Source organism: Panthera pardus, unplaced genomic scaffold, assembly GCF_024362965.1.
Source record: "Panthera pardus isolate Hobbes unplaced genomic scaffold, ASM2436296v1 HiC_scaffold_24, whole genome shotgun sequence".
NCBI lineage: Eukaryota > Metazoa > Chordata > Mammalia > Carnivora > Felidae > Panthera > Panthera pardus.
The window spans coordinates 112,463,425-112,486,325 of record NW_026526810.1 but is presented as its reverse complement, the minus strand read 5'-3'; the positions used below and the strand labels follow the sequence as shown (position 1 = coordinate 112,486,325).

The following is a 22,901-nucleotide window of genomic DNA, read 5'->3' as shown; positions in this document are numbered from 1 at the left end:
TCTGATATGTGCCTCATGAAGAGGCAAGAGGATTAATACACATACCCCTGCAGGAGTGGTCACCATGACAGGAAGGACTGGGGAGCGACAGTGGGGAAGTCATTCATTTTATGTTCGATTTTCAGCACAGCTGGTACAATCGATTTGACGGCCCTGATCGCTGTTCAGTTCTCTGGGGGCAGATAAGTTTAACCAGCTGTTTGGCTAAATTGCCCCCCCCCCCCAGTTGCATCCAGGTAAGCTGCATGTAGCCTCCCCCACATGCCATGAGAATGCCCCTAACTCCAGTTAGAGGAAGCTCTGGAACTGAGGCTTACTCCCTTGAAGATCAAAGAGATCTTCACCCCGCCCAGAAAACTTTCCAGCCCTAACATCAGAGCCCTGCTTCTTCCTTCTCCAGAAATAGTCCTGGATAACTTCCTGCCATTAGAAACCATTCATCCATTGTCTTGCCTGTTCACCTCCCCTTGCAGCAGGGGAAAGAAAGCAAGGCAAGAAGTTATTCCTTCTCCGCAACAGCAAGTGTTTGTTCAAGGACCTAGCAGCCACGAACCAGAATCCAGATGAGATTTTTCAATTCCTGACTCAACGGGCCACTATCTGGCTTGATAGTAAAAATGCGAGAATGTAGAAATGTCCTGCCTCCAAGGACTTCAAAGGCAAAGCCCCAGGCCCTCATCTGCTACAAACACAAGCATCCGAAGTTGGGCACATTGCAGTTTGAAACTCAAAGTCTGGTTGAGTAAGAGGGGCCCAGATCGGACTGTTCTTTCTGTTCTGTGGCTTTCACCCACAGCCCTATAGCTTCTCACCCTCCCAGAAACAGCAAGTCGTCTGCCCAAGATACCCCACCAGCTTTGAAAGGCCATCAGACATCAGACTTTCTCATCTTGGACCCCGGGGAGAGAATGCCTCAAAGAGAACATGGGAATGAGCCACAGGATTATAAAACTGTGTTCACTTTGACGGTGACAATGGCAGGGAAGAGCGAAACCTTCATCCCGTGAGATGGAATGTTAGCCGGTTAACCTTTAAAGACTAATGACTAACTGACAATGAAAGCCTCTGCTACGCTCTTTCTGAATTTATCACAGCACATGTAATATCACTCAGATGATAAAAGAGATTATAAAACGTATTAACCAATACAGCCATGATTAAATAAATGCACAGGCACATAAAACTAGTAATAGTTATCTGAGGTTGGTAGTTGTGATTAACTAGTACGGGTTAAGTTAATAGTTAGTCTTTTTTAATTTTAATTATTTTATTCATTTAAAACAAAAGTTTTAATGTTTATTTTATTTTTGAGAGAGAGAGTGCACGAGAGCGCATGGGGGAGGGGCAGAGAGAGAGGGAAACACAGAATCCAAAGCAGGCTCCAAGCTCTGAGCTGTCAGCACAGAGCCTGATGTGGGGCTCGAACCCACAAACCATGAGATCACGACCTGAGCTGAAGTCAGACACTTAGCCAATTGAGCCACCCAGGCGCCCCTATTTTACTATTATTTTTTAAGTAAGTCGACCTACCACGTGGGGTTTGAACTCATGACCCTGAAGGGGGTGCTTAGCTGGCTCAGTCAGTAGAACAGAGGACTTTTTTTTTTTTTTTTAATTTTTAAAAAAAGTTTATTTAGTTTTGAGAGAGAGAAAGAGCACACAAGGGTGGGGGATGGGGCAGAGAGAGTGGAGGACAGAGGATGTGATGTGGCTCTGCACTGACAGCAGCGAGCTCGATGCAGGGCTCAAACTCACAAACCATGAGACCCTGACCTGAGCAGAAGTTAGACACTTAACCAACTGGGCCGCCCAGCCGCCCAGAACATATGACTCTTGATCTAGGGGTCATGAGTTAAACCCCGAGATCAAGAGTCTCATGTTCTACCAATTGAGCCAGCCAGGCACCCTGGTTATTCTTTTCTTTATGCTTTTTTTGTATTGTCTAGATAGTTCCCTAATGAGCATGTAGTCCTCTTATAAGTTTTTTTAAAGCCTCAAAAAACATGGTCCCCAGGCATTCTCACGTGAATCTACGAGACTCTTAGTGTTTGCAGATCAATTCTGTTTTATTATGTTTTGTTTCAGAAATTTAAAGTATAGAGTTAGACATAGACAAGGTTAGGCTTGAATCCAATCTCTGCCACTTACTAGCTATCTAATCTTGAATTTTTTACTTACCTCGCCTTAAGTCTCCTTTTCCTCTTTGTTCAATGGGACTGATAAGGGTACCTTCACTCATAGGGCTGTTGAAGATTCAAGGAGATCAGGCATGCTTAGCACAGTGTCTGTGATATATATCATAAGGACTCACTGGGGTTTCATCAAGAGGGTCAGCAGCCTGCCCGTTAATTCTGGTGAGGTTTTATTGGGGAACTGGTTAATTACAGTTACACCTTTACTGAGCAGCTAATAAAGTACACGGGACCAGCTAGCACTGTATGGGCTAAGATATCTGAAGACCATTAGAAGCCTGACCTCCAGTTTCTATAAATGTCCATGGCATTCTAGGGCCATGTTCACAAGGCCCCCACCCAAGTCAGCAGAACCTCCCTGCCTCCTGTCCCCCCATCAGTGTACTAACGACCTTACCGATGATGACAAGGATGAAAAGCAGAGTGGCCACGCCTCCTATTATGTAAAACATGATGCTGATGTGGTAGGCAAGCTTGTCCTGGTCTTCGATGTTGGGTACCAAAACAGGAGGGACCAAGAACCCAATTGCAATTCCAAGCTATAGAAGACAGAGACAATCAATCACAGTTTCCAACAGCCAAGAGGTGACAGCACAAATTTAAGGAGACTCCTGATAAGAAACATAAACCCTAACTTCCAGTCCTTCTTAAAACCCAAACAGGGATTGTTTCCCCCTCTCAAAATACCAGAGAGATCTTTCTTTTGATTGACAACTCAACTCTTTTTGTTGATTGACAACATACCCCTGACCATCCCAATTAGCAATACCTACTGAAAAAAAAAACCATAGTTGGGGTTCTCAATACAGGCTGGCTCTTCTCTAGCTACCGACTAATGAACAATCGTTCCAATACTTCCATCTTTATAGTAGACCAAAAACAATGCTGATTTTTTTTTTCACTGAATTTTCATTTCACTGATCTGTCAACCTAGAGCTGAGAGACAGGTTGAGGGAAAAATTCTACATCCTACAACCCCAAGAACTTGCAATCGGTAGGAGATGACAGCCTAAAGTTGTTACCACATTCACAAATGTGAAAGCTTAAGTTCACTGGGTAAATAACTTATAATTTACAAAGCATCTGTAGTGTGAAGTCACATGCCACTGCGTAAAAATATACACACAGGACACAGGGACTTGAACACTGGCTATAAACACACATATACACACACACCAACAAATTAACATATCTCATACCTGTCTTAGAGTTCAAACTCCAGTGACCTGACAGATAACACGACTTGGGTGTTTCGAAGGTCAGAAATGCCTTGATTCAGTAGTGAATACAGGTGGCACAACTCCCGAAAGCCCTTCTGACACACATAATACCAAGGCAGGAAGTGGAAAATAGCCTGAGAACTCAGGCAAGCCTCAAATTCCAAGAGTGAAGGAAGATGAGGAAATCTTTTGTCTTAAGGTCCCACTTGTCTGTTAGTGTACTTGAAAGGAACTGCAGGTAGAAAGCAAGATGCTTTCATGCCACGCTATAACACCATTCACCGGCTTCCGATCTGCTGACCACCTTGATTGGTTTTCCAGCCTGTCAGTTACAACCACTTGGGATGGTGGTTCTCAGTTCCGGCATTGTTGCAAAAGTCATCATCAATAGGCTCAGAGTAGGGGTCTTCCAAGTATGCCAATATATAATCAAGAAATCAAACAGATCTTTAAAGCATCTACTATGTGAAAAAGTACTCTGCTAGATATTTTACCAAGGTACCAAGGTACCAAGGTATGTGACAGGGTTCACACCTTCAAAGAGCTTTATAATCTAGTCGGGCAGGGAGTTTAAAACAGAGACACAAAAGATAATACAAATGGTGATATTTGTGGATTGAAATGACACAATAGTATTGTTTGAAAGTTCCTTTGTCATCCTCTAGTACAACCTGATTATTAAAGGGCCAAGTGGCGGCTGAGTGAGGTTAAGTTCTGGAAGGTAAGTGATTCATTCAGGGCCACAGGACTTCTAGCAGACTTGGGATGAGAAAACACATCTCCTGGCCTCTCAGGCCAGGGCCTCCTCCACTGGGCCTGGCACGGCCCTCCAGGGCTAAGAGCCTTGAGAAAGGGCCACATGAGCAGGCTTTTCCAGAAGAGAAGATATTTGATATCCTTGGAGCCTCATCTGATCCTTGGTCACAATGATTTGCCAGAGTTGAATCTAGCTTCTTAAGTGCTTATCTCCAAGACTTCAAGGGGTAAAAGCCAGCCCTAGACAAAGGAACAAATACAACTGCCACAGCTCAGAAACAGGGCCCCTGCAGGTCATAGCTGGCCTCCTACACACTTCAGCGTTGGAGACTTAGACATGGAACAGAACCCCGGAAGGTCCCTCTTGCAAGAATGAGAGAAGATATGAGAGATCATTCAAGGCTCTGTGATTCTTTCATTCCCAAAAGGACCCTGATACAAGCTAACCAAGCCTCAGTAATCTTCTGCCTTGAGAAGTAAGTTCTCCCAGTTGGCTCCACACTACACACCTGATCCCTCAGAGACTGGACTCCATTCTCAGTCTATACACTAGGCCTGAGTGAGTGTTATTCTACCCCCAAATCCAGCACGGACACCTTCTCCAGCCAGCAGGACACAGCAACCAGCTGTAGGGGCCTGTGGTGACCCAGCCAGATAGCAACACTGCCTCGGTACCCTTTCTCCAGGAGGGAACTGGCTTTGGACATACTTTCATGGGCATCGTGGCAAGCAAAAACATAGGGACTGGATTGTCAACTGCTGCGTCTTTTGTTTTTTCAAGACATATTTATTCCTGCTTCTTGAGAGTTGGGTTCAGTGAGAGGGTACAGCTCTACTTGGCTCCCACTTCTCAAGTCTATCCCCTGGTAGGTGCTCAGTCATGTTGGCTACTTGGACAGATGGACGGATGAATGGACAGATGCTGGAAAACTCTCATCTACACAAAGCTGTCAGTATCACACGGGTCTGCCCATTAGGGTCCATGTTCTTTCTACAAACCACATTGGACTCAGAGTGGTAAGGAAATAAATATGTACGGGGGAGAGGAGGGAGGATGGCTGTTCATTTCTTGAGCATCTACGGTGCACTGGGTATCTAACAGAACTTATCCTTTTTATTTAACCCAAGAAACTTTACAAAGAAGACAACAATGAGAAACAGTGATGGTCCACACCCTGCCTAGGGTCACACAGGCAGCCAGTGGAAGAGCTGGCCTCCTAAACCAGTTCTGACTCCAGAACCTGACCTCACCTTCCATCTCCCATGACACGTTGGTATGATACTAGCCAACACAGAAGTCTGTATTTTCACCCATTCAACTTCTGTCATGAATTTTTAAGGACACCTCAAGAGTAAAACTCAGAGACCTGCAGCCCAAGTCAATACGAGATTAAATCAAAGAGATGGGAGGGTGCTACCCAGGCACCTCTCCTGCACTCACAAAACCCAGACCCAGGCCATGAATGTAAATGATGAAAAGTCATCGTTAACCGGTTTGACTTGGTTTATGTCCTAGTTTTATCATCCTCAGCAAAATATTAAGTCATGGGCAAAATACACAATGGACAGTCAAACCAGTCTCAGTCTTAGCTCTTCAAGAGCTGACTCTTTAAAAATTGCTTTTAAAGCAGGGTTCGAAAAATAAATACAATACGATAAAAGTGGAGTTAGGTTCTCTTCATTTCTACAGAACCTATAGCAACATTTCCCAATGTCGCCTGAAAAGGTCTCCAGCCCAACCCCATTGTGATCCTTCAGGTCTGGGGTTTGTCCTGAGTACTTGTAATTTGCATATGTAGGCAATCCTTAATCACCCATCAAGGAAGCTTGGGTGACAGTTTGGGCGTGGGTCTCCCAATGGCTTCCATGGGGCTCTGCTCCCGGATGTTTTCCCGCTCTGCAGCCAGTGTTATTTGCAAAAAGTGATTGGATTATGTCCTTCCTCTGCTTAAAGCCCTGCAGTAACTTCCCCTTGTTTTTAAATTAAGTAAAAATCTAAACACACCCACAGGCAAAGTTCTGCACATAGGGTCATTTGGTCCTGGTCTGCTATTTGCTCCCTGGGACTCTATCACACCGGCCTCCTTTCTGTCTTTCAAATGTCCAAAGCATTTTGGACATGCCCAAGGATTTTACACCAGCTCCTCTGGCCAGACTAGAATGCCCTCCCGCTCCATTTCACCGGGTAAATGCAGACATCCCTCAGGCCTGAGCTCAAGCCGCACTTGTTCAGGGAAGCTTTCTCTGATGTCTCATCCGAGGTCAGGCCCCACACAGGTAGTTTTATATTTGTATGATTATTCAATTAACATCTGTCTCCCCAATCAGACTATAAGTTCCACAAGGGCAGGGCTCACATTTATCTCTAGAACCTAGTAAACTAATCAGTAAAATATGGAGCTTTTCACAGAGTATCTCAATCCTCAAAATAAGCCCAGAAAGAGGGGTGTGTGACATTAACCCAATTTTATGGACAATGAAACTGAGGCACAGAAAAGTGAAGCGACTTGCCCAAAGTCACACAGCCCTAGGTGGCAGAGCTTGAGTGTAAATGCACAGTCGCTCTGTATCCAGAGCCTGTGAGTCTACTCACTATGGTTCACTTCACCCCAAAGAAGGTGTTTAACAAAAATGCGATGAATCAAAGGATGAAAAGGTAGGCTGGGATGCTCAGTGTTCATTTTCTATTTATTTCTGCCCTTTCTGCAAACCCAAGGGTGATATCTAAACACCACTGCCGTGTCACTGGCATGAGTACCTCCAGAGCAAAGGTCACAGTCAAAAACACATCTGTGCGGCCTGAGGGGTCTGGGTAACAGCAAAAGGCCATACTCCATGTAATGCGTTACTTGTCATTCTTGCTTATTACGCATTTGACAGATCATAAATAAACCCAGAAATCCGCCAGGCGGCATCGAAGAGGCTAAGATTTCCACACTTAATCCACTGCACAATACAACACGTGCTATGTTGCCTCTGAGATCCACGGAACCACTGTCCCCATCACCAACCACAATGGGGCATTCAACAAAGCCCCAAGTCACCACTGAGTCAGAACACAAAGCTTGCCCTCCCAAATGCTGTGTGGTCATGAATATGCCCAGACCATTAAAGGAGAACCCTGGGGCTTCCACAAAAGGCAAGAAGCTCTGTGTCAACACTATGGTGAGGTCTTTGGTCCTAACGGAATACAGACAGACCACTGGTCCCCATCTGAGCCCTGTGCTAGGGTCCCAGGCACCTCACCCTCCTGACCCAGGCCATTGACGAGGTGGATGCTGTCCTTCTCGGTAGGAGGCAACCATCTCAACAAACAGGTTCTCACTTGCCCAACCTCCTTCTCCGCCCATTCCTCCCTGGAGCACACCCGCCATTCAGACAAAGATGGACCCGCTCTCGGTGCCAGGGCTGGGCCATTCCTAGGCCATTGTCTCATTTCCCCTGGGCACAGTCACCAGGTCAGGGCTGGGCATGTCTCTGGGATTTCAGGGCTCCCAGGAGCCGGCTCCCTGGTGCCAAGGGTAAAAAATGTCCCCTAACTGGGTGGGCAGCTTTCCCTGCCACAGAGCCCCTGGGCTTGAAGTCTTACTTCAAACGTGGTCTCCTGATGACCTCATGGGGGGCTCACCTTGCTCCTCGAGAAATTCACACCTATGTTGTGTACATTTAAAAATGAGGGGCGCCTGGGTGGCCAGTAGGTTAAGTGTCTGACTCTTGATTTCAGCTCAGGTCATGATCTCAGGGTTCGTGAGATCGAGCCCCGCACTGTCAGTGCAAAGCCTGCTTAAGATTCCTCTCTCCATCTCTCTCTCCTCCCTCCCCCTCACGTACTCTCTCAAAATAAAGAAATAAACATTGAAAACAAAATAAAATAAAAACAAACCCCTCACCCTTCTTCCTTTCTGCCTCAACAGCCCTGGGAGACATCATCACTCTAACACAGTGGTTAAGGGCTCGGGCTCTGGGGTCAGAAAGACCTGAGTTCGAATCCCAGCTCTACCAGTTACTAGATGTCTGACCGTGAGAAGAGGATTTACCTCCTTGTTCCTGTTCCATCCATAACTAGATACCATTATCTAGTTATACTACCTAGCTCTCGGGGTTATTCTGAGCTCCTTCGAACAGACTGTGCAGCAGATAGGTAGGGGGTGCCATAGGCCCAGCCCTCCCCCTGCACCCTCTCACAGCAATGGCGGACATGAGAAGCTACCAGGCCTAGGAGGCATGGTCTGTTTAGGGCAGCCAGACAAACCACCTCCCCGGTTCTCATCTTCCCTCCCCAGCTCCTTCCTCCTCACTGCTCTTTCTCAGTTCTCTCAGTCACCCTTGATCTTGCCCTCCCACACCCACTCTGTCCCCAACCCTCCCAGGCCCTCCTTGGAGCCCACTTTGAATGGGCAACTGCGAGCTCCCTTCCATTGCCATGTGCCATGTACTCAGGTGTGCATTCTTCAGCGCTGCACTGGCCACGAGGTCCCTGCTCGGGGACCACAAGGAGTCAGCCCTCTCAGAGGGAGGAAGGAGGTCCAAACCCCTCAGCCTGCTGCTCTGGGTTTTCTTCACCTAGTTTCAACTACCTCTCTAGTCCCATCTCTGCCTACTTCCCGCTGTATACCTGGTACTCCGGCCAGATCAGATGAGTCACGATTCCAGTCTCCCCATGGTCTAGTTTCTATCTTTATGCAAGCAGCTTCCTTGCTTGGAAAGGGCTCCTTCTTTTAATCTTTCAGAGCCCATCTCAACGTCAGCTCCTTCCCTGGGTTTCCCTTGATTATCCTAGCGAGGAGAGATCTCCCTGCCCTAAACTCCTCTAATCCTTTGGTGTTCTGCCATTTTTCTGACACGAGTCTGGTGCCCAGTAAACTGAACAGGGGCTTACTCAATAAATGGGTGTTGAATGCATGGGGTTCAGCTAGCTGGTCTGTCAGGAACACATCACTCCCCTTCCAGATTAGCTGTGAGCCCAGACCTAGGGAAAGATGCGGCCGGAACTGTAAATCCAGACAAAGTCCGCAGGGAAAGTTTGGTGTCTAACTTCTGAGGCTGCATGGCTTGACATCAGTGTCACAGGCATGGCCACCATTAGGGACGCCACCACTGATGCTTTGTCTCCCAGGACCACGTACATGTAGGGAATTATGTGCAACACTCGGAAGTGACTTCAACACTCATTGCCCATCCCCGGCGGGTACCGGTGTGGGCATTTAAACACCCCAAAAATGGCGCTGTTAAAGCATATACATTTGCACACTCTCATACGGCACTTAGACACGTTTACCCCTACGTCTGGTTAAAATGATGAAAACAGAGGCTCCGGGGTCCCAAATGCAAGGGAGTAGGCCAGAGTGAAGGCACTCTGCAGGAGAGGCACCTTCGGACCGGTAGAGGAGGCTCAGAGGGACATCCGGGCACTGAGTCTGTGGATGCCTCCAGAAAGAAGCACGGAGAATGGGGTGGGTGCCGGGGCACTGAAACACTGAAGCTGAGCAAACAGTTTAATTGTGGAAGTGAGCCCCCAGCCACCTAGGAGCTCCAGGCAGCTCCTACGAAATGCCACGGTAAGCAACAATGTGCACGCAAAGCCCACTCATATGACTGTGTTTTGGAAAGCCCCAAATCCAAGCCCTTGGCTTCTTTTGAAAAGGCCAACTCGGGATTAAGGAGGTAGCAGACCTTTATCAGGAACAAAAACAATCCCATTGATTTGGGAGGCCATAACTCACAAGGGGGTTTATGGATTTAAAAGGCTAAGCTGAGGTCTCCAAGAAGTTAGGAAGCAGGGTCACAGGGGACAGTCATCACACCTCATCAACTCAAGAGGAGCTCAGCACTGTCAGTGTGGAGCCTGCTTGGAATTCTCTCTCGCTCGCTCTCGCTCTCGCTCTTTCTCTCTGCCCTTCCCCCACTTGCTGGCTCTTGCTCTCTCTCTCTCTCTTTCTCTCTCTCAAAATAAATAAATAACCTTAAAAAAAAAAAAAAAAAAGACTCCCAGGGTGCCTGAGTTAAGCATCAGACTTCGGCTCAGGTCATGATCTCACGGTTCATGAGTTCGAGCTGCGCATCGGGTGAGCTCCAGCCCTGCTTCAGGTGAGCACCACTTCTCTCTCTTTCTCTCTCTCCCCTCTCTGCCCATTGTGGTTCTCTCTCTCTCTCTTTCTCCCTCCCTCTCTCTTTCTCCCAGCCCCTTGCTCACTTGCGCCTCTCTCTTCTCTCAAAAAAAAAAAAAAAAAAAAAAAAAAAAGACTTAGGACTCCCTCCCCATTCACAGGGTTTGTCCTCAAATCTAGGACTATCCTGGGGACCTCTACTACCCGGCCACTCTTGGACTTCTTCAGCCCTTTGGGGGAAAAGAGGTTAGGGAAATGCAGAAAGCAGCAGCTACTGAAATTAGGAAAGCTTCCAACTGATTCTTAAAGACAAAAACAGTATAACAGCTGATACGTGGAGCTCACCATGCCAAAGTCACCATAAGAACTACTAAGCCGCACACACACACACACACACACACACACACACACACTACACACACACACTCTTTTAATCCCTATTTTTTAAAAAAATTTTTTAATGTTTATTTATTTTTGACAGAGAGAGAGAGCACACGCACGCATGAGTGGGGGGAGGGGCAGAGAGAGAGGGAGACACAGAACCCGAAGCAGGCTCCACGCTCCGAGCTGTCAGCACAGAGCCCGACGCGGGGCTCGAACTCACAGACCTTGAGACCATGACCTGAGCCGAAGTCGGATGCTCAGCCAACTGAGCCACCCAGGCGCCCCTTTTAATCCCTATTTTAAAATTGAGGAAATGGCATTTGAAGCAGCTTACCCAAGGTCACATAACGATACGTGATAAGGCTAGACTTCAAGCTCAGGCCATCTGTACTGGTCTGTACTCCTAACCATTAGGTTAAATGATGAGGTGCTGGCTATTAGCCAAACTAAAAGGAAAAGAACTAATGCAAAACGATCGCCTCCTATGTGCTAGGCATTGTGCCAAATGATTTCTCACACGTTAGTGCATTTAATCCCTATGAAAACCCCGTAAAGTTGGCATCATCGTGTCTAGTTTGGTTTGTTTGGTTTTTTTTAATTTTTTTTAACGTTTATTTATTTTTGAGACAGAGAGAGAGCATGAACGGGGAAGGGTCAGAGAGAGGGAGACACAGAATCTGAAACAGGCTCCAGGCTCTGAACTGTCAGCACAGAGCCGGACGCGGGGCTTGAACCCATGGACTGCGAGATCATGACCTGAGCCGAAGTCGGCCGCTTAACCGACTGAGCCACCCAGGCGCCCCTAGTTTGGTTTTTATAGATGAGAAAACATCTCTGATTTGCCCAAGGTCACTCAGCTTCTAACAGCAGGACTAAGAGTCAAACACATGACTAGCTGACTCCAAATCCAATAAGCAGGGTGAAATTCACGGAAGAGACGGCCCTCAAACACCCGGTAATTCCTCCAGTCTTAAATGTTCCATTCCGTAATCCAAGCACCTCCTCCTAGGTCTAGCTGTTGGAGGGGAAGAGGTATCTCCAGCCATAGTCTACTTGGTTTACTCCTTAGTTACACCCCATGGGATTTCTTATTCTCATGTAGTGCTGAGTTTTGTTTGGGTTTTGTTGTTGCTGTTTTGTTTTTTCCGCAAGTGGTGGTTGTTGTCTCCCCAGCTAGGTTGTCAGCACCTGGAGGACAGGGTCACCGTTTAACATCGCCTCGTGTGACTCCTCCCCACAATGCACCCAGCACAAGGCCAAGGGCAGCGATGACTCTTGGGAAATATCTTCTAAACAAAGAGATAACTCTTAGAATTATGTAGCTCAGACCTAACTCAAGTATTTACAGTCTCCTCGATGGCAACCAGGTTGGGCACAGTAGCAATTAGCTGCGTTCTGAGAGTTTACCACCAAAAGAACGCAGACGTGAGGTGGAACGAGACAGAGAAGACCTCAGATTTAGGGCTCTCAAGATTAGATACGGAGGCCACTGGAACATGGGCCAATCAACTTCCCACCCTCAAACCTACACTCAGGGGGCACCCGGGTGGTTCAGTCGGTGGAGCATCCGACTTCGGCTCAGGTCATGATCTCACGGTTCATGAGTTCAAGCCTGGCATCCGACTCTCTGGTGTCAGCTCAGAGCCCACTTCAGATCCTCTGTCCCCCCCTCTCTCTGCCCCTCCCCCGCTCACCGTCTCTCTCAAAAATAAACATTTAAAAAAAAAAATCTATACCTGGTATTTATTGAGCACCAACTGGTAGTACTAAAAAGTAAGGGAGGGGGCACATGGTTAGTTCAGATTATGTTCTCATGGTTTTTGAGTTCGAGCCCCGCGCTGGGCCTTGTGCTGACAGCTCAGATCCTGGAGCCTGCTTCGGATTCTGTGTCTCCCTCTCTCTCTGCCCCTTCCCTGCTCGCTCCCACTCTGTCTCTGTCTGTCTCTCTCTCTCTCTCAAAAATAAATAAACATTTAAAAAAAGATTAAAAAGTAAGGGAGGAGACAAAGAGCTCCTACCAAGTTTATAAGCTATCTAATATACCTTGATCTTGACCTACAGCCTTGGTGCTGGGTTTCCTCCTCATCTTTGGGGGGGGGGGGGGGTGCAAAGTAGCTGAAGAGCAGAAGCACCCTGTAAAAAAGAGAAGATGCTACGTTTAGGGGAAGGGTCTGAGTTCTACAGGGAAATAGATATATTTTTTTTTTTCTTAAAAAAAGCCGGGGAAGGGAGATCCTGACAAAAGGCTTTATTTCTGTTTTTTAGCTGAGCCTCCTATCTGTGCCTGCTTTCAGTCATCCACCCACAAGCCTCTGGGTACACACACTCCTCCTTTTCAGGGTGGGGTTCCTCTTGAAATTGTCCTGATGAGATCTGTCAAGGGTCAGTTGAGTTCTATGTGAGGGCAGACGTGAAGCCTCCTCTGCTTCCCTTTTTACTAAGAGCCCGGGTCGCTACTGTCCTCACCACTCAAAGGTCCCTTTGTTGACAGCACTGATGGCCAAAGACCACAGGCTTACAGAGCTTCCCCATGACTCAGCTGCAAAAGAGAAAAAGCGAGGGGGCATCTCGCAAACCCCCAGGTCACCCAAAGTGGCAGAGCACAGACCTCGCTTTCTCCCAGTGTCTCACATGTGAAGTAGACAACGTGCAAAGCTCTATTCAAATGCTCGGTCATGTCGCACCAACTCTGTCCCAGACGTCCCCACACAGCAGCCGACAGACACATCCTACTGTCCTGTGTGCAGATGGTGGTAGAACAGCCCAAAGCACATGCGATGTCACACGCTGTCACCCCTAAAAGTAGTTCCTGTGATAATAAAGGTTTCTAACCCTCCCGGATTTTCTCCTAAGTCAGATTGGACTTTCTTAGTGACAGCCCTCCCCTTCTGATTTTCAGGGGTGAAACTCAGACCCAGGTGATTACTCACAGGCAGGCCCTAGAAAAGTTATTGTTTTGTGAGTTGCCATGGAAAGATCCAGCTCCTTTCCTCAGGGTGTGCCTCCAGAAACAGACAGGCTGGGTCCATGCAGTCAACTTCCTAAGTGAACTAACCCTGCCTCGTGATGCCAAGGAGAAATCTAGAAAGAGAAAGAAATCTAAGCCTTGCAGCAGGAAAACTATTAGCCACCCATATGGAACACCACCCCAAGAGAGCAGCATCATCAGATCCGACCCTGTAATTTAGGGAGTTACTCAGGGACCTACTTACACAAAAACATCTCCCAATATCCTGCTCTGAAGTCACCTCCCTCCCACTTGGCCTGACATTTCCACTATTACTCACTCCATCAGTTACTCCCTTAGAACTCCATCCCTCCTCCCTTAAATCTCTCCTTCATCCTCAGCGCTCAGAATGGCACCCAGAGCAAAGTAGATGCTCAATAAACATGCGTTCAATAAAAACAATAAAGGTTGTGCTGCACTGTCTCAAAAACCCCATAGCTCCCAAGAGTCGGCTGTGTAGGTAAGAGCGCCGAGCCCCTATAAACGGAGCGTGTGGCCACTAACCCAAGACATGCCAAGAGGATGCGCACCTTCATCCACTGGCCCTCATGGGTCACAACACCTGCTGTCAACTGGGGACCCGTGTGGATGCAATCCAGAACAAGCAGAATTCAAAAAGACAAAAACAGGATGGCCGGGAGCGTGTGCGGGTTACTCGCAAGGGACAGAGATCTGGCCCAGGGTGGGGACACTGTAGGAAAGGCCATGGATTTTTGTGGAGCAGCAGGAAAATACAGGGCTAGCCACTCCTGGGACAGACAACGGGGTACCCTCTACCCTCAGGGGACGGAGGAACTTTGGAGACAGAAAAGGCGACATCTTCGACATCTTTGCAAGAACTGCCCAAGCCCCAACAGTCTCTGTTGCCACTGATCACTGCCACGAGCTAACTGTAAGGAGCCTGGGAGGAAATGTGGTAAGGCCAAGACCACCGGGCTCTCAGAAGAAAGCTTCTCACTCTGGGCCCTGTCTCCTGATGACGTGAACCAAATGGGCTCTGTGCGGTGCCAGGGATGAGGGAGCCAAAGGCAAGCAGAGGACAAAGCAGGAGCTAACAACCCCCTCCCCCCAGGTGGGAGACTGTGACATTCCTCAGGCATTCCTGGCTGCCCCAGAACAAAAGGAAAGGGAAAAACAAGTGGTTAACCGATAAAGATCAGAGTCAGGCCGGAAGTGAGTCTCCATCAGCTGGCAACTATCTTAATGATTTACAAGAAAAAAAAGGCAACCTCCAGAAACCTATAAACTCGATTTCTCAGAGTCCTGACATCACCCTCCTCTCCACAGGATAGAAAATCTCATATAATCAGTCACTCTTCACAACCTCGGTGCAACTCTTTCTGCCCACTGAGCCTGTCCCCGTGCTTGAGTAAAATCACCTTTTTCTGCGCCTAAGACAGCTCAAGAATTCTTTCTTGGCCATCAGCTCTGGACCCCCACCCCCATCACTCCAAAATCACATCACCACCCCTGCTATTCACCTGCACTGAAGAAAGGAGTCATGCTAGGTACACGCAGACTGAAAAGCTGCTTTGGGCCAACCCTCGACAAAAGCCCCTTCTTGGAATCAAAAGGAATCAGGATGCTCTGCATGACTCCTGGAGCCGCAGAATGTCTCAGCTCAAGAGGTTCAAGTTAGTAGAAATGCTCCAGAAAGGGGGAAGTTCTGGAGAAGCTCTTACAGCCAGAATGACCAGAGCTTATTCTGAAATGAAGAGCTGGCTCTAAAGGCAAGAATGCCAAGCTCTGGGTACAAATGGAGGCTGTGGTCTTCAAGCCACGTACAGTCCAACAACATGGCGCCTGACAAAAGAGAGAGCACCTGATTTGTGCCCAGGAAAGCCATTTTATTCCTCGAGGGTCATGGGGCAAGTCCAGAGTCTTTTTTTCTTAGAGGCAGTTAAAAGCCAATGTGTGCACGATGTTTCAGTGTTCAAGGCACCTCCACATCCAGCACATAATCTAAGCAGCGAGGCAACCCAGTGAGGTCAATGGTAGGGAACCCAAAATGCAGGTGAAGCCCTATAGTGGCACGTTGTGTTCTCCGTTTCCTGGATTTAAGCAACTGGCCGAAGTCACAGAGCAGTGAGGTAAACATTGGGATGTCTGATGCCCCCATCCCCAGCCCTGGTCTCTTCCCATAGAACCCCGCTGAGCCTCTACAAGGCACCAAACAGCTACACGTCCCAGGAAGACGCAGTCTGAGACTCCAGATGACCCAGGGCCTGACGGGATCATCTGCAGTGAGTTTGTTTTATGACTGAGGCACGTGTTTGGGACATCATAAAACGGCTAACACGCTTACTCTGTACCTCTTAGCAAAGTTCCTTCTGGACAGTGAATCAGAAGGCAGTCCACTGGGAAGAGAGAATATCAATGTCTCCTTAAGTCCCTCTAAACAGACCAGCCGATGATCTGGGCTCTGGGAAAACAACTTCATCTCCCCCCACAACAGCCTGCGAAACCAAACACTAGCAAGGAGGACGGTCTTACTCCACAAATAGAGTGAGAGTTACCGACCGTGCCTGCCTGAAGGCCACCCAGCAGACCAGAGGCTGAGATTGTCTCTTGGTGACAGGGCCAGGGACACTCCTGCAACACTTGGGAAGCAGGGTGGTGAACGGTTAGAGGACAGGAAGTCACTCCAGAAGCCAGAGAGCCCTGATCTTCACCCGTCACGCCCCCCCTCAGCCAGCCTCACGCCCCCCTCAGCCAGCCCGGAAGAGAGAGGCTTTAACCACCCGCTGTTCTTTCTGAGGACCTGCTTCAAAGGTTCAGGAACTGAGGATACGAGTGGAGGGGATTTTCTCAGGGGGCCTAGTCACACATAAAAGGTGGAAAAGATTAGTAAGAGGGTTAAGTCAAGCTGCATTCTTCACTCACCCCCACCCCCACCCTCCTGAGGCCACGGCTGACGTGTCAATAGACGATAAGCCCGGAAAGCCCTCTGGAATCTTCCTTCAGCAAGGTGAAGATAACGCCCGACAGCTAAAGTGTAAAATCAGAGCCCCAGACTTCCATCTTCCCATCTAGATATCTTCAGTTGCTGCTGTGCACCAGGCATGGCCTCTTCTGGCCCGTGTGCTCTGAGCTAGGTCTTGTGGGGGCTGACCTCTATGCAGGAGGGGGGTGACGCTGGCCCCAACCAGCTCACCGGCTGAGAGAGTGGACCCAGGCGGGGCTGCTGAAGTTCCCCACGTATGACACCAGGGAGGCGGACCTGCGGGCAAAAACTTCAGGGATGGCAGCAGAGATGAGGAAAGTGGCTGTCATCTAAAGATGCCTCAGACGGTGCTGCAGAGGCCAAGTGTGATAGGGAGAGAGAGGATAGGTGTGGGCTCAGTCACATGTATGGAGGGCTTGTTGGATTCCAAGGGCTTTCACATACACCCTCCCTCACATAACTCTGGTAGCAACCCTGTGAGGCAGGTTTTCTTGCCATAGATAACCACGCTGATGCCCACAGAGGGCAGGTGCCCTGCTGGAGACCCCAAACACAGCATCCAGCAGGGCTCTGGGGTCCGGGTTCCATGGCTTCCACACCACGAGCTCTCACACTTGAGTGGGCAGCAGAATCCCCGACAGAGAATCAAGAACACAGATTCCTGAGCCCCACCCAGAGAGGCTAATTCCTTCGGTCTGCCCTGGTGCCCAGGAATCTGCATTCTCAACAAACACCCCGGGTGGTTCTGGTGCTAAAGTTCATGGCCCACACACTTCATGGTGGATCTCCGCTGCCCTCAAGGAAAGAAGTCAAGAGACCGTGCTCAGCTGCTGTCTTCCTTAGGTGTCCTAGGCAGGACTGGCAAGAGAGAGAGAGATCTGTATTCCTGCCAAGCTCCTTGGTAGAGGAGAAATGTTCCTCTGAATGAACTCATCGAGTGGTTCCACCAACATGTCCAGCACTGAACTGGAAGCCCAGGGCAAAGGTCTGAGGAGGCACAGATTGCTTAAGGGGCAGTCACCACCCCAAACAAACAGTCCATTGGAATAGGCCCTGACTTAACACGATGGCTCACAGCTGCTCGTTTCCACATTTCTGAGTAGATGGACACAACAAATAGCCTCATGGACGGACAGCTGCCTCCAGAGCCATCAAAGCAGCCCAAGCCATGCCAACAGTCATTTTAGGCAGAAAGCAGGAATTTCCAGGGGAGGGGAGAAGGGCGGGGGGAGGAAAAAACCCCCAACTGTGCTTCACCTTCATGCCCCCCCTCTGGAGCCAGCAGAGCCGTCTAATCAAAATCGGTCTCCAGGAAATGAAAGGAACTTGTGTTTACCTCCTCCGTAGAGAAGGAGCAGACAAGAGCCAAAGCAAACACTGCTCCATTATGAGGTTCTGAGACACACTGTCTAATTCCAAGAAGATGGTAAGCAAACAAAGCCCAGGCCTGCCTCCCGTCTCCCCTGAGGCACACACAGATGGCACTATTATCTGCCCGCAGGCCCGAGCAAGGCCTCATCTTGAACCGTGTGGGGCTGAGAAGCTGAGCTAATGTTTTCGCACAGCACAAAAAGAGGAAAGATGCCTGGAATGAGGTCAGAGAGCAGAAGAATCGAGATGGACCACCGGAGCCCTGCAGGAAGCCCTCCCACCTCTGAACGACTCAGTTAAAGAAAAAGGCTTTTAGTCCCGCAGAATCGAGAGAAGGGAGTGCTTCACTGGGTTAAGGTCAGGGACTGAGCTGCAGAGAAGTCAGGAGACAGGGAACAAAGAAAGAAGAGGAAACATCAGCTTTCACATTAACCATACGGTTCTTTATCCTCCCTGAGGGGGTTCCAACCCTTATCCTGAAATCCACATGGGGCTGTTTGATGTTGGGGGTTGGGGGGAGCTGAAGTCAAGGAGAGGACATCCTGTTAACAGCACGGCTGGAAAAAGATCAAGAACCAGGCAGTAGAAAACAGCTGCGTCTACCTGAGAAGCCTGAACATCCAACTTCTTTCAGTAGAACCTTAAGTTTGTGAGACTGAGGACTGATTGTGCGGGTAGGGGTTGGCCCCTATCCCGGTCACCCCAGAGACTCCAAAGTGTTCATCACAGACAACAGGTGTCATCACCACATGCTGGGAAAATAACACCACCTCCCAACACCTATATACAGTTTTAGTTTGAGCAGCTCTCAAGTGGGACAAGTCTCCATCACAATACTGCCTGGAAACTTCCTGGAATGGCCCACCCTCCCTAGTCACCCAACTCCTCGTCACTCCACTCATTAAGAATCAGCTCCTAGGGGCGCCCGGGGGGCTCAGTCGGTTAAGCATCCAACTCTGGATTTTGGCTAGGGTCATGATCTCATCATTCATGAGTTTGAGCCCTATGTTAGGCTCCATGCTGACAGTGTGGAGCCTGCTTGGGATTCTCTCTCTCTCTCTCTCTCTCGCTCTCGCTCTCGCTCTCGCTCTCTGCCCATCCCACCCCACAAAATAAATAAATAAGTAAACCACAAGAAAAAAAAAAAGAATCAGCTCTTAAAAATGGCCTTTACTGATGTCAATACTGATAATATCTCTTCTTCATTTAGCACTTCTTATCTGAAAAATTCTGCTAGCTAAGAGCCCTCCATTTGCCTCATTTAATCCCTTCCTTTACCTTCTGCAGTAGCCAATATTATCTCCAGCTTAAAAAAGAAGTCAAAGCGTAGAAAACTGAAGGGATTTGTCCAAGGGTATACAGCAGAGCTAAACACGGTGTTCTCAACCACACTGGGTCTGGCACAGTTCAAGGGACATAGTAAGGACTTCATAGCTCTTTCCATTGAAGGACTAAGATTGAATCACATCAGAAAGACAAATCCAGGTATGACAGTCCCTTCCTCCAATGACCTGAGCTCTCAACTGAGTAGTCACCTTAATCCCTGTGTATTAATTTGTCCATCCATTTGTAGGCACCTGTTAGGCCTGGAGCACTGCTCTGAGACACAGGAGAGGTGTGTTAGCCAAATTTCCAGTCCTCTGACAAGTTTCCCATTTAGCCAAAAGAGGAGGAGGAGAAAGAAGGGAAAAGGACAGGAGAAGAGATAAGGAAGAGGAGGAAACACAAACCTCCAGAAAACAAAGGCCAGTATCCCAGTGATCTTAGCAAGCACACACAAGGCCCAGAATGCACTCCTCCAAGCACAGAGACTGATGAGTTGATGGTAGGAGGTGAGCAGGTACCCAGCCAGAAGGAAACACCTCACAAGCAGTGGATTTTTTTTTTTCTGGTAAAATGCACATAGCATAAAATTTACCGTTTTAACCACTTCCCTCCCTCCCTCCTTCCTTTCTTCTCTCTTTTCTTTCTCTTTCTTTCTTTTTTCTTTTTCTTTCCTTCTTTCTTTCTTTCTTTCTTTCTTTCTTTCTTTCTTTCTTTCTTTCTTTCTTTCTTTCTTTCTTTCAGTAGTCTTCATGCCTGGCATGGAACCCAACCCGGGTCTTGAACTCATGACCCTGAGATCAAGACCTGAGCCGAGATCAAGAGTTGGGTGCTTGACTGCGCCACCCAGATGCCCCATTTTAACCACTGTTATTATTTTTATTTTGAGAAAGAGAGCACGAGCAGGGGAGGGGCAGAGAGAGGCGAAAGAGAATCCCAAGCAGGCCCTGTACTGTCAGCGCAGAGCCTAACATGGGGCTCAAACTCACGAACCATGAGATCATGACCTGAGCCAAAGTCAGGCGTTAGACCTTTAACCGAGGGAGCCACCAAGGCACCCCCCCCCCCATTTTAACCATTTTTTTTTAACTGTATGGTTCAGTGACATTAAGTACATTCATATGGCTGTACAACCATCACCTCCAGAACATTTTTCATCTTCCCAAACTGCAACTCTGTGCCCATCAAACACTAACTCTCCATTCCCTCCTCCCCTAGCCCCTGGCAACCACCATCCTGCTTTCTATGAAATTGAGCACTCCCTGTACTTGTGGTAGAATCAAAATAGATTTAATCTTTGTCCCTGGCTCCTGTCACAAAGCTCTAAAAGCCCTTGGAATTTCCTGAGTGAAAGGAGTATCTTTTGTTCCTCGTAAGGAACGCCTTTCCATCACACCTGAATTTCTGCTATCGAGGTGCCTTAGAGTAAGGCCTTTGGATGGCTTTAGGATGAGATAATCTCCAGAAAAATGTGGGATTAGAGTTTGGGAACTTTCAGCCCCATCCTCCCCCCACCCGACCTCTGAAGTGGGGAAGGGAGCTGGGATTTGAGCTCTATAAAAACACATGAACGAGGAAATTCTGCGAGCTTCCTGGTCAGTGAACACGTCACACCAGTACTGGGAGGGTGGCATGCCTAGAGAGGCCCCCACATCTTTTCCATCTGGCTGTTCCTGAGTTGGGTCCTTTATAATAAACAAATAAAGTAAGATACTTACTTTACCAGTAAGTATAGTGTTTACCTGAGTTCTGTGAGCCATTCTAGCAAATTATAGAACTGGAGTAGGGGTCATGGGAACCCTCAGTTTCTAACGGGTCAGTCACAAATATGGCTGCCACCACCAGGACTTGCCAATGGCATCTCAAGTGGAGGCGGTCTTGTGGAACTGAGGCCTTTGCTGGTGGAGTTGGTCAGCATTAACTCCAAGTAGTTGGTGTCAGAATTACATGGAATTGTAGGATACCCAGCTGGTGGTAGAAAATTGGAGAACTGGCTGGCATCAGAAAAAAGAGGCACATCAATACCTCATATAAGCGGAATCGTATAGTACCTCTCCTTCGGTGGACTACCTTATTTCACTTAACATTTTCCAGGTTCATCCATGTGTGACATGTGTCAGAATTTCCTCTCCTTTCAAGGCTGAATAATATTTCATTTTATGTGTATATCACGTAACACATGTGTAGATGGACACTCAGGTTGCTTTCACTTTTTGGCTATTGTGAATGATGTTGCTATAAACAGGGGCATACCGATAACTGTTTAAACTTCTGCTTTCCATTCTTGTGGGTAAACACCCAAAAGCAGAATTGCTGGGATCACACGGTAATTCTATTTTTAATTTTTTAAGGAACTGCCATTGTGTCTTCCATACGACTACACCATTTTACATCCCGTCAGCAATGCACGAGGGCTCCAATTTCTCCACACCCTGGCCTACACTTGCTTCCTTCTTTTTTCTTTCTTCGTAGCCATCCTCCTGAGTGTGAGATGGTATCTCGTTGTGCTGTTGATTCGCCTTTCCCTGATGATGGGCATCTTTTTATGTGCTTATTGACTATTTGTATGTCTTTTTTTTTTTTTTTTTTGGAGAAATATTTATTCAAGTCCTTTGCTCATTTTTAAGTGAGATTTGTTTCTTTTATTGTTCAACTGTAGGAGTTCTTTATATATTCTGGGTATCAACCCCTTATCAGATACATGATTTGGAAATATTTTCTCCCTTTGCATGCGTTACTTTTTCACTCTATTGATAGTGTCCTCTGGTGCAAAGAAGCGTTCTATTTCGATGTCGTCCACTGAATCTATTTTTTTTCTTTTGTTGCCCATGCTTTTAGTATGACAACCAAGAAATCATTGCCATCATCACCAAACCCAACATCAGTAAGCTTTTTCCCAACGCTTTCTTCTAATGGTCTTAACAGTTTTCCCAGCACCATTTGTTGAAAAGGCTAGTGATAATGATGTGTCAATGTAAGTTCATCAATTGTAACAAATGTGCCAAGGTGGCTTATAGTTTTCTCAACACTGTTTATTGAAAAGACTGGTGATTATGATGTGTCAATGTAGGCTCAACAATTCTAACAAATATACGGCTCTGGTGGGAGATGTTGAGAATGGGGGAGGCTATGCATGGTGGAGGTGGACGGTAGGGAGTATATGGGAAATCTCCGTACCTTCTACTTAATTTTGCTGAAAACCTAAAAGTGCTCTAAAAAAATAGTATTGGGGGGGGGGGGGGCGCCTGGGTGCCCAGCTCAGTTGATTAAGCTTTGGACTTCGGCTCAGGTCATGATCTCAATGGTTTGAGGGTTCGAGCCCTGTGTCGGGCTCTGTGCTGACAGCTTGGAGCCTGGAGCCTGCTTCAGATTCTCTGTCTCCCTCTTTCTCTGCCCCTCCCCTGCCCACACTCTGTCTCTCTGTCTCTCTGTCTGTCTCTCTCAAAAATAAATAAACATTTAAAAAAAGTCTTTTTTTTTTTTTTTTTTTTTTTTTTTTTAAGTAAATGGTTTCCATTGGCCTTAGCATCCTTGTTGAAATCATTTGACCACATATGTGAGGGTTTATTTCTGGGCTCTCTATTCCATCAGTCTGTA

The 22,901-nt window shown here is 47.7% G+C and overlaps 1 protein-coding gene across 2 annotated transcripts in view; it reads right to left on the bottom strand.

Annotated features, from left to right (window-relative positions):
- FLVCR2 (FLVCR heme transporter 2) overlaps positions 1-22,901 on the bottom strand; it is a 55,786-nt gene that overhangs the window by 23,548 nt on the left and 9,337 nt on the right. For both annotated transcript variants that reach the window (XR_002074565.2, XM_019427224.2), the window contains exon 2: positions 2,590-2,731. Coding sequence is in view for 1 of the 2 variants with exons in the window: in XM_019427224.2 (XP_019282769.2) it covers positions 2,590-2,731 (142 nt within the window). In the remaining variant the exon portion in view is untranslated. The remainder of the gene's footprint in view (positions 1-2,589; positions 2,732-22,901) is intronic.